General features: G+C 47.1%; 1 protein-coding gene across 1 annotated transcript; it reads left to right on the top strand.

The window, feature by feature from the left end:
* On the top strand, positions 1 to 14,504 carry LOC306797381 (DNA-binding protein SATB2-like). Its single transcript, XM_079296721.1, has 12 exons — positions 1 to 100; positions 3,391 to 3,597; positions 4,616 to 4,804; positions 6,556 to 6,682; positions 7,063 to 7,186; positions 7,824 to 7,926; positions 9,112 to 9,162; positions 9,356 to 9,864; positions 9,963 to 10,193; positions 10,286 to 10,438; positions 11,513 to 11,704; positions 12,637 to 14,504. Exons 2-12 carry the CDS (start codon positions 3,435 to 3,437, stop codon positions 13,258 to 13,260), a joined length of 2,466 nt encoding a protein of 821 aa, XP_079152847.1. The 5' UTR covers positions 1 to 100; positions 3,391 to 3,434; the 3' UTR covers positions 13,261 to 14,504.
* Positions 14,505 to 14,542: the final 38 nt, after the last annotated feature.

Raw genomic sequence — 14,542 nt, 5'->3', positions numbered from 1 at the left:
AAAAGCGTGAGGAAAGACACTCATCCTCTCAGGCTGGATTCTCTCCTTCTCACCAATGGATGGAGTTTATTCCCCAGCGGGCACAGTGACTTCCTGAAAAGTGAGTGAGAACTTGATTGACAGTACAGATGAAATAGTTCATGAAGAAGGAATATACCTTTTATGTGCACGCACATTGAAATGTAACAGTGGATTTCAACGATTTGGTTTTATTACAGGAACTTTAACTCTGACGTTGACCTTGAAAACTCATTATTTTAACAATAACAGATATTTATTAATACAGAAATGTCTTTTTATGGATATGAATAAATATCTTTTTGATATTTCAGTTAAAGATGAAGTACATAAGTAATTGCATGATTACATTTTTGGTTCGCACGAAAGCAATACTGTAATATTCTGTTTGTATTTGATCAAATGTGAGGTAAATAACCTAATAATCTTAAAGGAGTGACTCTCACAGTGTCTTCTATTGCTCTACAAAGAAGAATAACTTGACACACATTTAACTGAATATATGTAATATGATAAGATACATTTAAAAAGGTAAAAGGGAGATTTAAATACGACAATGTATTGAGTCATAAATAATGGACGGGTTATTATTTCATCGCTGTTGAAACAAGTTGTAAACGATCTGCAATCCATCCGTTTAATAAGGAATGTAACTAATATGATGTAGTATTATGGTATTAAATATTTAAGGGCATACTGTTGGTCTGTTGAAGCCAAACAAACTCTAAAAATCATGTTCTTCTTTTACTGGATACAGGCCGTAAACTCAAAAGTGAATTTATATTTTTATATATATACTGAACAAAACCTAAATTGAACCAGAATATTTAAACCCTAAATAACCACTGCTTTGTGCAGCTTCCTAAACAAACTAAACTTCTGTTTACATCCGGTGTTTCTTGTGTTCATCCCAAACTTGTAGGTGTCACCAGACCCCAAAATGATTTGAACTGAACTGTAATCCAGTTTAACTCGAGGAGCCCTTGAACTCTTTTAAGGGCTCCTGGGAGAACCCACAGTTCATTTAATATCTAAAATGCCGTTAAAGGCCCCTTGAAGCCCGTAGATTCGACCCTGATGACTCTACTGCAGGAGGCTTTTCTGTGATTTGTCAGTCGAGGCTACTGAGTGTGTGACTGTACATTTGGCCTCCATGTGTGCTCGTAAAGTCTGCGGTCTCCTGAAGCGCTCTCATGTGTGCGAACGAGTGAGTGAAAGACGCAACAAGGCCCCAGCCCTTCTTTTTGTTTTACTGCGTTAATGATGTAAAAGTACATGAGCCCACTAAAGTTATTTACACGAGAATGCACATATATGAAGTCATAATGAAGGAAAACAACGGAATGAGGAATAAAAGCCAATAATAAGGAGGAAATATGTGTTTGTTAAAAGCAGACGCACAAACTGCAGGAGAGAGGAAGCTTATGTTCGCGCTCTCATCTTTCATTCAAGTGTGTGATGGAGCCTGGTCCTGCACCCTTAAATTACATTTAAAGAGTTGAATCGTCATTGTGTCCTCGTTCGGTGTGTGTTGAATGACTGAGACGGATGAAAAAGCACTTTTTAGGGGAAAACTGATTTCTTTTGGTGGGGTTTCTGACGTTATTTTGGTTTTGGTGGCCTGGAAGCTGCTCCGCGATCGTGAAGTCAGTTTTATGATAAAGGATGAATGGGACAATGAGCAAAGGCAGCGTGGGAGGGACAGCTGCGTCCAGAGGGGCCGAGATCAGCAGCGACATGGTGGTCCTTTAGGAACAAAACTGCTTTTTAATCATATATTGTAGAAAAACAATTGTTGTGCAGTGTTGGTGTTGGCCCTCGATAGCTTTTGTTCTTCTCGTACGTTGTTTATCTGATGGCCGGTGTGTTAAAGAAGTTGGTGGAAGAGGAAGTGCGAGCTAGCAGCTTCCCAGTGTTCCCACTGCTCCCAGTGTTTGTGCTCCGCTCGGCTAATCACGTCCCAACCCCCCCCTGTGCAGGTGAGACGCACGCGGATCAATCAATGTGTCAGTTTTTGTCTGGCAAGTTATATCAAACTATTTGATTTGAACAAATGAATGAAATACATTGTTTCATCACGCACTGCCTCAGTTAGTGTTCATTCCCTCTCTCAGGCCGTCGTCACGCTCCATACTCCATCATTTCATTCTCTTTTGTCTCGCTTGTGACGGACGGGCTCTTTTCAGCAGCTAATAATTGGGCATGCGTGTGTTTTATGATAGTCAGGTGTCACTGCTGGCTTTACGGTCATACCGGTGGAAACCACACAGCGTGAGGAGAAAAACACACAGCGGAGAGAGCACACGGCTCTCCCAAAGATACCGTGCAGAGTGTAGCCATGCATGAGATATATATATATATATATATATATATATATATATATATATATATATATATATATATATATATGCTTTGAGGCTTTGCTGACTGTTTAATGCTTTTTAAAATACAGTTCTCTGACAGTAAATGAAACCTTTTTATAGTCCTGAAACCTGGAGAGCTGAGATGTAAACGTCACTTTTTACATTTTTAAATGCAGATACTTTGGAGTTTTGAGCCTCAGCAGATTACAGTAGAGGAGTCCTGTGGGTAAGATGAGAAACTGAAATATGCATATTTGACAACATCATCTTTTAGAGGACTAGTTTGACAGCTTGGGAAATATACTTATGTCGGAAGGGTCACTCTCCTATTACACCGCTTTGTCGAATACTTGATTCTGAAGCGATAAAATCATTTTAAAATCAATATTTTGTGTCAGATTATTGCTTTCTTTCGTATGTAGCCGCGTAATAAGCGCGATAAAGTGCAGCGAGCCGATTATTATGAGGAAATAAAACCCTTGAAGCATCTCTCTGCATAAACACTGGAGACCGACTTCCCGTCGTCTCTGCTGACTCGTCACACCGTCGTGTCAACGTGCACAGTGAAGACACAACGCGTTGCAGTTGGTGTTCATACAACTTGCATCACAAAAAAAAAGACTTTTGTTTGTGAACATTTCGAGTGTAATTCTATGTTTTCCTTGGTTGCATTTCTACAGAGCGCACTGTCTGTCATTATAACGTGTGTCGTTTACTCCGATGTGTCCAAACAGAAAATAACGAACTCGTCTGTATTTAGTCTGACTGACCTGTGATTGGTCCCAGATGCCTCTGACTCTCGTGTCTGTTGTGGTCCTCGCTGCCTCTCTTGTATGTGAGCAACAAAGAAATGAACAAAGCGACCGGTTGTTGACGAAACCGCCTCTAATGGCTCCTCACTGTCAACACTGGCTGAGTGTGAAATATGATATATATATATATATATATACACAGTGTGAAGGTGCATTTGAACTTGTTTCAGTTTCCTTTGCTTGATGTCTCCTCCCAGCTTCCCACTCTGTACTGGGGGCTCCTCCTGGAGTTTTCGGGGTGATGGAGCAGCGCGGGGCAACGGAGAGCCCCGGCCTTCGGGACAGCGCCAGCCCGGAGGAGAGAGGGGAAAGCCCGCCGCGCAAGTCGAGCCGCCTGGCGGTCAACGGCAGCCCGGCGGCCCCGCGGATCAGACAGAACGGCACGCCGCTGAGACCGCTGGGAGGTGAGGCCGTCGCACAGATACACGCATGCTTGCTTAAAAGTTACTGGGAAGAACTTTTCCGTAAAACCAGAACGTCCTTATTCACCGGTATTGCAGAGCTGCATGTAAACTTTAAAATACCTAACACAGAAAACACTCACGCACAAATGCCCATTATCCTCTCATGCAGTTGAGAACATCATCATGCATCATCACACAAACATTGTAGCAGTACACACACGTATTCGGCTGGGTTGCCTCCCTCCACCCTTCCCCTGAGTCTGTCTTCTTGGCCGATAGCGTGGCTGACGCTGCTGAGGTTTGGCTCTGTCGCCGGCCTCGTCAGGAGGAGGATTGATCGCTCGTTAATTCGCCGGTCCCGTGGGAAGGAGCGGTGGACTTGGATGGGTGTGAACGGATCCAGGAGGAGCTCTCGGGACTCGGCCCAATAACGAGTCAGCGTTCATGGCATCGCTCCTGAGCGCTGAGTGACACAGATATCATGTCCGGCGCTTTTAAGAAGCCAGTCTCATTCGTTGTGGCTTTCTTAATGTGCCGGGGGAGGAACAAATACAGTTGTACGATCTTACACTGACTGACATTCACGCTGGCAGCTGCCCAGTTTAGTCTTCCCCTGAGACCACCACGCAGCACCGACGCAGACAGAAACCTGTCGCTTCGGTTCCTGGAGGAACCTATGAAACATAGATGACAAACAGGAAGCTTCAAAATCCTCCAAAAGCGTCCCTCGCTGCCCGATTTGTGCCTTGAAATGTCATTTTCTAAAAGAAGCTCCAGGCTACTACTTTGACAGTCTGAACCAACCTTTTAGACTGATGCTGCTGCTATCATAAACAGCTGTAAGTGCATTTATCTGGAGGCTATCCTGGGTTTTGTTTTGGTTTCCAGTTCCACATTTTGAGTTTTTGTTGTTAACACACACAAAAAACCCGAACCCTAACCCTGGAAAGAGGACAGACGACACAAACACACACGGTAGACCTCTCCTGTGACTCTCTTGTCTCTGCCCGTCTGCCAGGTCTGATGATCCCGGTCTACTGCGTGGTGGAGCATGCAGCAAGCGGGGGCGTAGCCGGCGACTGCGAGGGGCGCGGCGACCGCCACGCTGAGTTTGTGCTGGTTCATAAAGACGTCCTCTTCACGCAGCTGGTGGAGACGGCACTGGCCGCGCTGGGATACTCGCACAGCTCAGCTGTACAGGCAAGTGGTAAGTAGAGTCTGTGTCCAAGTGACACACGCCTCACATGGCTGAAGATCCGGTCTGATCTTCAGCCCTCCGTTGACTTTGCAGTGTGTGAACGTGCCTCCTTGCCGCTTTCTGCGACGGGAAACATCTCGTGTTTCAGTCTTTCTTATTATATTAATGAGAAATTAATGATTTCCAGCAGCGGTTTAACAGAGCACGACTGGTTTCCAGATGGGTGGGGTTTCGTGCACGCGGGCACAGAGAAGGTATTTACCAAGAAGGTGTTTTAAAGATGAACCCGACTGCAGATCTGATGCCAGTCAGTTCACACCCGCCTGGCACCACGGAGGTTCAACCAGAACTTTTTCTCATCATTTTGAGATCAAAACAAGAAGGCAGACAACATCCAGTCAACTGAGAAACAACAGCCTCCACACACACACACACACACACACACACACACACACACACACACACACACACACACACACACACAGAGCATGGCAGTTTGACATTCCTGGTGTGTCCCGTAAACACAGGGCGCTCTAACCAAGTGGCCTACGCCCTGCGACCCCCCCCCCCCCCCCCCCCCCCGCCTCTCTAGGCTAGGTTTTGTTCTGAGAAATAAGCCTTTTCTTTTCAAATAAATAATTTTTGGCTGGAGTCGTGCATTTTTTACCCCAGTGTGGTCACAACCAAAATTATACAGAGTCTCTTCTATTTTCTTCTGCCATTGAATTGCATCTTGCATAACTTTGGCTGGACGAGTATTTTTAAACAGGCACGGGGAGGGGGGGGGGGGGGGGTTCTTTAATTAACTTGCACATTATGGCGAATTAAAAAGAAGCTATTTGTTATTTAGGGTATATGGGTGCTGCTCTGGATTTAACATGGGCTGAGGTGAATTGCTGAACTAAATATCACTGAAGGCTGTGTTTCGGGACGCATTCACTGATATTACTCACTTAGAAATAAACATTTACCGTATTTGAGGGCTTGCAAACCGCCAGAGGTTCCCAGAAACAACCCAAACTTTATTTACAGAAACATACAGCACAATGTCTCTCTTTTTAACGTATGCTAAAATATTCACTTGCACTGCCAACATAACTTCATTTAACACTTTGTGCCAGGAAGAGTTTACAATGTGAAAGTAAGGTCTGTAATTCATATCGGCGACCTGTTGATGACATGTTGAAGGATTCAAAATCATGACTAAAGCAAAGTCAGCTGCAGGACACACACGAACTGCCAGGTATGAGGATACAACACGGTGCAGTGAGACAGGAGAGCAGTGACCTCACTGTTTATTCAGAGCATCAACAGCTCAGTCTTTAATGCAGAGCTGATTTTACATTTCTCCTCTGATTAATCAACTGGGGAGTCCCAAGAGAACAGCCTTTGTTCTTTTGCCCCTATCACCACCATCCTCATGCAATGAAGACGCACACACACACACACACGATGGAGGCTGGCAGGCCAGGCAGGGTCTGTGTTTGATTTAGCCGATCCTAACGCGATTAGGCCTGTTTAGATTTGCGCTTCCAGTCACGGTTGTTGGAAGGTTTGGGGAATGTTCAACCCAGGATGATGCTCCAAGACTGGGATGGTCGTCTGTTAAACTCCCCAACACACACACACAAGCAGATTAGGTCTACATCAATAAGAGAACATGAAAACTAGATTTTCTGACATTTAAATCTTTTAAACAGACGCATGCTTTAGTTTTATGTGTGTGTGTGTGTGTGTGTGTGTTTGTTTGTGTTCTCCAGGCATCATTAAAGTGGGCCAGTGGAAGCCGATGCCCATCCACTACCTAACAGACGCTCCAGAGGCAACAGTGGCTGACATGCTGCTGGAGGTCTACCACATGGTCACACTGCGGATCCTACTGCACAGGTTTAAATGATTTCCTCACGAAGAAAAATCAACCAAAATGCTGAAGTATCCTCAGGGAAGCAGTCACAATATGTACAACACATAGCTGGAAAACACAACTTGGCCCCCAACTAGGTTAATCCAGCTGTGGTAGCAAACAGGTCACCACAGCTGTGTCATTTCCTGTCATGTACTGGATGTATTTTTACCAGCGGACTCAACAGGACAGCGTCAATTATTTAGCTTTTAAAGAAAGAAGAGCAGCGAACAATCACGAAAAAGCTCAGAGCGGGGACAAAAGAGTTAATAACCTTTAACTTAAAGCCGACCGTCGGTGGATTTGACAGCCTCTGCTTTAAGCGAGTGAGTTTCTATCATAACAAAGCGTCTCACCTGTGCAGCTTTGCGCGGCTGGAGGAGCTGCCGTCAGAGCAGTGGACCCACGCCACGGTGAGGAACGCCCTCAAAGAGCTGCTCCGAGAGACCAACCAGAGCGCGCTGGCCAAGGAGTGTCCCCTCTCCCAGGTATGTGCTCACCGCAGCCACACTCAACACAGTCTCCACAGAATCACACAGCAGATCACCTCTTTTCCATTCGATATGAATGTCAATCTGGGTTCGATTGTGTTCCTGTCACACACACACACGGATAGCCGAGAAGTATTTTCTCTAAACACATGTGGTTTCATCATCAGTTCACCACACACTTTGAGCACTGTGTAATCTCTCTCTAACACACAGACACACACACACACACACACACAAGTATTGATACCGTCCCATGGGAAAGGACGCAAACACGCACACCTCAATTATCCTCCTCACACACCCTGCAGTCATTAGACGAGAGAGTGTGTCATTTTCAACTTGTGATTTATACGCAGGACTTAGTCATGATGTAATTAGTGATTAGGGGAAGTGTGTGTGGGTGGTGTGTGTGTGTGTGTGTGTGTGTTTACAGCCTGACTCATGTGAGTTTTAATCCTCAGTGCTTCCCATGTTGAGCTTCCACTGCTCGTGTAGAAGTGACCACAATGCATGCTGGGAAAAGGCAGCTTGTCATGCAAAGAGCAAGAATCAATAATAAACTGATTACGAGTGTCGCAGGTTTTGTGTTTTAGCTGCGAAATGCTAATTGTATATGTTCCTGTGTTTCTGTCAGAGTATGATCTCAGCGATAGTCAACAGTTCCTACTACATCAACGTCTCCACCTCTAAGTGCCAGGAGTTTGGACGCTGGTACAAGAGGTACAAACGCATCAAAGGTAACTGCAAAGGTGTGAAGCAGCTGACCAAGAAAATCTGTCATTTTGGCCTGGAATCAAGTCTGATATTCATCTTTCTGGCATGAAGTGAAAAGATGAATAGAAATCTGTGTTATGACTTTTACGTGTGCACGTCATCGCAGTCTGTCGCAGGTGTCGCTTCACTTGGGTGGAGGCTTTGTGTTGCTCAGTAACTCCCCCGTTCAGTGCCGGCCCGTCACTCGTTTCCTTGTTGAACTCTCCCACGTTGTTAAAAACTTCTCCCGTTGTTAGTGAGCAACTCTTTAGTGCACCGCAACCGTCAACTCTTCAGCTGTTTATCCTGCATTGGCCTCCCGTTGCTTTGAGAAGTGGAGACTGTCGGAGCTCTTTTTCAAGCTGACACTCACTGCTTATCGCGACTCCACTCAATGTGACTCACCTGCGTGGCCGCCTTTTGTTTTTCTGATTTAGTTGCTTTTGATGCTTTTTCGGGACGTTTTTCCCCATTCGCCTGTCCACCCCCTGTGTGCGTGTGTCGAATCTGCTGCGTGAGACGTCTGTCACTGACAGCTCTCAGTAGGACCGAACTATCACACATGGTTTGCATTAATGTCACCCTTAATACACATGACAAAACTAAATGCTCTTAACTCCTAATGGAAAACAGCAGCAGCCCCCCCCAACACACACACACACACACACACGCCACCAAAACCCAGGAACAAGAGCTCCTCTTACACTCGCCCTACACTCACGCACTGGGAAGGTAAAAAGCTGAAGGCCTGCCAAACCTCACTCCAACTTTTATTCCCCTAATAACCGAAAATGTGACTCTCAACCGAACCCGGCAGACGCGTAACAAGAAGCAGATTTGTGTGGAGACGAGCAGAGAGGCCGCTGGGAGAAAAGTTCAATGCGGTGATGAAGAGGACACGCTTATTTGATCTTATCTGGAAATAGTGGCGACAGTAAAAGGGACAATCGGACTTTGTGGTAATGAGATCATCGTCTGAATCATTCGACCAGCAGTCCTACTTTTTAGGACCACCAGACCCCTGCGTCCCCTTCACAATAAGCCTCTTGATATTTAAAAACGCCTGATTTGGGCTGTAGGATGCAGGAATGTTATTGTGTTCGAACACTTGGCAGATGTTTGAGTGTGTAACTAAATATACTCACACCTTTTGATATCCCCCCCCCCAGGTGAATACATCGAGAAGATGTGGTCAGCTCAGGATAAATCAGATATTAAAGGTACGCTGATCTTTTATTGATACTGACATAATGACATAATGCACCTTGTGAGGACTTCAGTGACCAAATGAAAGGACTAGAAATTAGATTGGGATTAAAAGGTGAAAGGCCCAATCTGCTGCTTTCATATTAGTAACACAAACCTGTGTGTGTGTGTGTGTGTGTGTGTGTGTGTGTTTGTGTGGTGACACAGTGGAGAGGGATTTGGACCTGAGCATCCTCAGCCAGCGACCTCCCTCTCTCTTACCCTCCCCCACCCATTTGGGCTCCCTGGGCGGCCCCGGAGCTCTGTCCATGAAGAGTGGCCTCGGGGACACCCAGCCTCAGCATCTGCCTCACCCCGCCAGCCAGCACCACCCGGGTGCACCGCTGCGTCCTCTGCTGGGCCACGGCGGGCTCCTGCACCCCCAGCTCTCCCCTCAGCTCGTCCGTCAGCAGCTCGCCATGGCCCACCTCATCAACCAGCAGCTAGCCGTCAGCCGCCTGCTCGCACACCAGCACCCGCAGGGAGTCAACCAGCAGTTCCTCCACCACCCGCCCATCCCGCGCACCTGCAAGGGCTCCGGGGCCGCCAGCGAGCCCGGCCTCAACTGCTCGGGGGCCGAAGTCTCCTTCAGCATTTACCAGCATGTCAGGAACGAACTGAAGAGAGCCAGCATTTCTCAGGCGGTGTTTGCCCGCGTGGCTTTTAACCGCACACAGGTAAACTGAAACACACGACCTTACTGTTACCAGAGAGGATGCAGTTACGTTTACGCTCACTCCTGTGTGTGTGTGTGTGTGTGTGTGTGTGGCTTCAGGGGCTGCTGTCAGAGATCCTTCGTAAGGAGGAGGATCCTCGCTCGGCCTCACAGTCGCTGCTGGTCAACCTGAAGGCCATGCAGAGCTTCCTCACCCTGCCGGAGGGCGAGCGGGACCGCATCTACCAGGAGGAGAGAGAGAGGAGCGCCAACTCCACCCACAACCTCTCCACCTCCCACATCTCCAACAGCAACCCACTCAGACACGCATTCACAGGACCAGCTCTGCCGGTGAGAGACACTTTGTTTGACTTTGTATGTCACATTCTATGTGCCGTTGCTTTCTCATCTCATCTCACGCTCTGTGTCCTGCTCGGGTGCAGACAAAGTGCAGCATGTCTGCCGCAGAGCTGCCGCTGAAGTCTGACCCGTTGGTCAACATCTCGTCGGGCGTCTATGAGGAGATCCAACAGGAGATGAAGAGGGCGAAGGTCTCCCAGGCTCTGTTCGCCAAGGTGGCCGCCAATAAAAGTCAGGTCAGTCCCACTGAAACAGTTGTTGGGGCTTAAAGATGCATTCCTTGATTGTTACCACGGACTCGAGCCTAAACCTGCATTCTTAAGAATGACCTCACACACATGAACCTCCCGTAAGACATCCGCGTGCACACGCACACAGCGTCGAGCTGAGTTGATGATGTTTGAAGGAGTTGATGAGGGTGCAGCGTGCAGGTGTGTGTGTGTGTGTGTGTGTGTGTGTGTGTGTGTGTGTGTGTGTGTGTGTGTGTGTGTGTGTGTGTGTGTGTGTGGAACTGATTACCCGCTGTGGCCGACCATCGCATCTCCATCCTCAGATAAACAATGCGGGTGATGGAGGGTGAGATCAAAGCAGAGTCTGCACTGTAGGGAGAGAGAGGGGGGGGGAGACAAAGAGAGGAAGTTGAAATGCCTTTGCTGATTTATTACCAACACAGACCGAAATGGTTTGAGAGGAAGTGTGTGGAGACACCGAGATGCTAAAAAGCAGTAAATGGACTGAAATTGATGGAGGGATGAGGCGGGCGACACAGTGGAGAAGGAGGAACAGAAGGATGCACGACGGAGGAAGAGATAGACAAGACGACGGAGGGATGATCGCATTATTACCATTAATTTCCAGGCTGAAGGCTGCGCATAAACAACAGCTGGTGGCAGATCCTGGGTCAGCCTAGCAGAGATAATCTAATCTTCACACACACATACACACTTGCAGACTCTCGCTGCTCCCCTCCGACTTTTTCCTCCTTTATTTACGCTCTCAGGGAACAACTTCTCTTCTAACAGGCTTCTAACAGGCATGACTAGTTTATTTATTTAAGAATCTGAATATTAAATACTCCAAAAAAGACAAAAACTGCATCCACATAGCAAATAAATGTGCTGAATTAGAGATGTGATTCAGTCCAACGAGCAGCATTTTGCTGATTTTAAACTAAATCTGCCACAAAAAGCTCATTTTTTAATCGTCATCTATCCAGAAGAACCCGTCAAAAACGAAAGGACTTTTACTGAAAAAAAAATTCCAGTCATGAAATCCTCATACGTTGATTTAAACACCTAAATCTCCTCCAGGGCTGGCTGTGTGAGCTGCTCAGGTGGAAAGAGAGCCCGAGCCCAGAGAACCGCACCCTGTGGGAGAACCTGTGCACCATCAGGAGGTTCCTGGCGTTAACGCAGGCCGATAGAGATCAGGTCTACGAAGAGGAGTCGAGGCAGCAGCACAGCGACAGGCTCCACACCGTCCTGCACATGCCAGAACAGCAGGTACAAACACGCAGCCAGTCGCCCGCGTTAGGCGCTCTGCAGTTTCTAGTCTGTCACATGTAGCTACAGAGCATTCATTTTAGTTTCTAGTTACTTTAAAAGCAATCAGGGAAATTCATCGGTGGTCACCGGGAAGACTAAAAGAGAGAAATCGGTGTGAAAACACGCTCAACCACGATGCAAGCAAAAGACACAAATCAAAAGTGTTTTACGCGTGAGAACCAGCGTCTGATTTCTTGACGTCTCGTCCCGCCACCTGCTCCTCTCAGCAGCCCTCCTCTTCGTCATATTTGTGTCCCATAAGCCCGTGAAAATAGAAGTGGTAGATGATCGGCCCACACATTTCCTGCTGAACACTCCTCCATCCCACCCTCTCCCCAAAACCCCAAATGCTCTCCAGTCTGGCCCTAACCTCAATATTATTCAGGACATTCCCTGTAATTATTGAAGCAGAGAGAAAAAAAAAGAATTGCCATTATCTTTATTTAGGTCCTTTCATTTTCGATGGACCACAGATTTATGGTGCTGGATTCCTGTGTTTGGGTGTGCTGGTCGCCCCGCCCTGCTAATACGCTGGAGCTGTGTGTGTGCATGCAGGCGGGTGATGGAGGCCGGTCGGTGACACTTCCGCTTGTTCCACAGTTGCCTTAATGAGTCTGCACTGGTTCACTTATTACTAAAGCGTTATGTTGTAATTAGACATCATGAGGCTGTTATAACATCTCTACATCCGCTCGTTGTCTTGAACCCTTAAAGTGTCTTCAATGTTACATTATCCCTTTACGCTTTTATATGCTCGCTAAAGACCTCGTCCTCTACATTAATACCACATTTTAATATTACAAAATGATACATATGTTATGTATCATTTTGCAAAACGATACGATGGCAAAACTTCTTTCCACAAATAAAATAGATTATTTTCTCGACAGGCCCTCCACAGACCGCCCCTGCCACCTCTGACCACTCCGTCTCCGATTCGTGAAGACCCACAGCCCATCCAGCTGCTGGTCCTGCACGGCTCAGAAGACGGGCCCCAGCGCGGGACGAGCCCCGGCCTCGGAGGAGGCGGAGGACCGAAGAAGGCCCGCTCCCGGACGCGGATTTCCCTCGAGGCTCTGGGGACCCTGCAGAGCTTCATCGGCGACGTGGGGCTCTACCCCGACCAGGAGGCCATCCACACCCTGTCGGCCCAGCTGGACCTACCCAAGCACACCATCGTAAAGTTCTTCCAGAACCAGCGCTACAACGTCAAGCACCACAACCAGGTCAGAGAGCCCGTCCCCGGGGAGGACGACCGGGAGAGCTCGAGTCCCAGCGAGGGGGGCGTCTGCACGGCGGAGAGCCGAGGAGAGGAGGGTCTCTCTGCGTCTGAGGAGTCCAGCGAGGACGGGGGAGGATCAGTGGAGGCGTTCAGAACCGAGGGCGGAGGAGAAAGAGATGTGGAGATGGAGAAGGAGGAAGGGGATGATGGGAAAGCCTCGGGGCCGGCGACGTCCTCCCTGTCCCCCTACAGCAGCCTGGACAGCCCCCCCTCTGCAGAGCAGCAGAGATAACAGCAGAGACACAAGAACTGAGGCAAAGGACACCATCAAACTGTGAAGCCGTGAATAAACACACATGCCGTCATCAGCTTTACCACAGCTGATGATCTGAGGAACTGTGGGAAAGTATTTAAGTTTGACTGAGAGGGGATACGAAGGTACGACCACTGCAGTGCGTTCACTTCACCAGTGTTTCTGATTTGATGATTAAAGGTTACAGTCGTTGTAGAACTACCTCTGCAGCGCAATCCACTTCTTTCACAGCTCTGTAAAGTATTACTAAGTGCACACAATCACAACATGGAAGCTGCATTCTCTGTAACGTATTGAGACCGATTGTCTACGGTGGATTATGCTGCAGGAATGGTTTGAGACGTCTCAAATCTTCAGGGGGTTTATGTTTATTTATGTCCGATTGGTTTATTATGTTTTTGGAGTTGCATGTTTAGTTCGATACTCAGAGTTTGGCAGAGTTTTCCTCTTGTGAGGCAGGTTTCACATGCTGGCACCAGAGTCAGCATGGGATTGAATTTGACATTTGGGTGTAATGTGACTGCTTTTGGGGTGTTGTTTTTTTTTTTTAGGAGAAAGTCAACTTTTAGGAGCGTTTGACTCCCAAGCCCCACGGATGCCATAAAATGAACAACGCTGGAATTGCAGTTTGCCCCAAATATTAGATGCCAACCTCACAGACTCACCCCGACAAAGCTTTTCAGTAAAATGTATAAATACAAACTGGCATTGGGCAGTAGTACCTCATGAGACGAGCTTTCAGCTGGGGAATAGAGACATGCAGGTCAACAACACTAGAACCTCCACCCAAACATCAGCTGAGCTCCATGTGAAACTCACTGACACTAAATCACTACCCCCCCCCACCGATATTTATAACTTATATTTACTAAAGTATTACTGTTGCTTTCATCTTCTTTGATTTGACTTCAAAAGTTTTTGTAAATGTGAGGAACAAATGAGGAAGTATGGACTCCGTGTGACACCGTTTAAAAGTTTTTTTTTTTTTACAGACTGGAAGTTTTCTCGAGGACCTTTATGTACATCGTGATATAAATGTTGACAATCCACCTGCCAAACTGACCCGTCATGGTATGTGGGCCGCTGCCGCTGTTTAGTGTGGTTTTGAAAACACATCATTTGAGTTTGACAGTCGTCTCTGTCCCGGTGTTCAACCGTTGTTCCTTTGATTCTGTTGTGGGCAGGAAGTGAAGATCTGATAAAAAAACGTTTTCCAAAGTATTCTCTGTGTGGAAAGTCTGCCTTTTTACAATACGAGATA

This window comes from Melanostigma gelatinosum, assembly GCF_949748355.1.
Source record: "Melanostigma gelatinosum genome assembly, chromosome: 24".
NCBI classification, from domain to species: domain Eukaryota; kingdom Metazoa; phylum Chordata; class Actinopteri; order Perciformes; family Zoarcidae; genus Melanostigma; species Melanostigma gelatinosum.
The sequence above is the reverse complement of the archived record's forward strand: the minus strand, read 5'-3'. Positions and strand labels throughout refer to the sequence as shown.

Coding starts and splice junctions, on each gene's coding strand:
- LOC306797381 (XM_079296721.1), top strand. CDS start 3,435: ATGGAGCAGCGCGGGGCAACGGAGAGCCCCGGCCTTCGGGACAGCGCC. Junction 7,927..9,111: donor GAGGTACAAACGCATCAAAG/GTAACTGCAAAG, acceptor CCCCCCCCCCAG/GTGAATACATCGAGAAGATG. Junction 11,705..12,636: donor TGCACATGCCAGAACAGCAG/GTACAAACACGC, acceptor TTTTCTCGACAG/GCCCTCCACAGACCGCCCCT.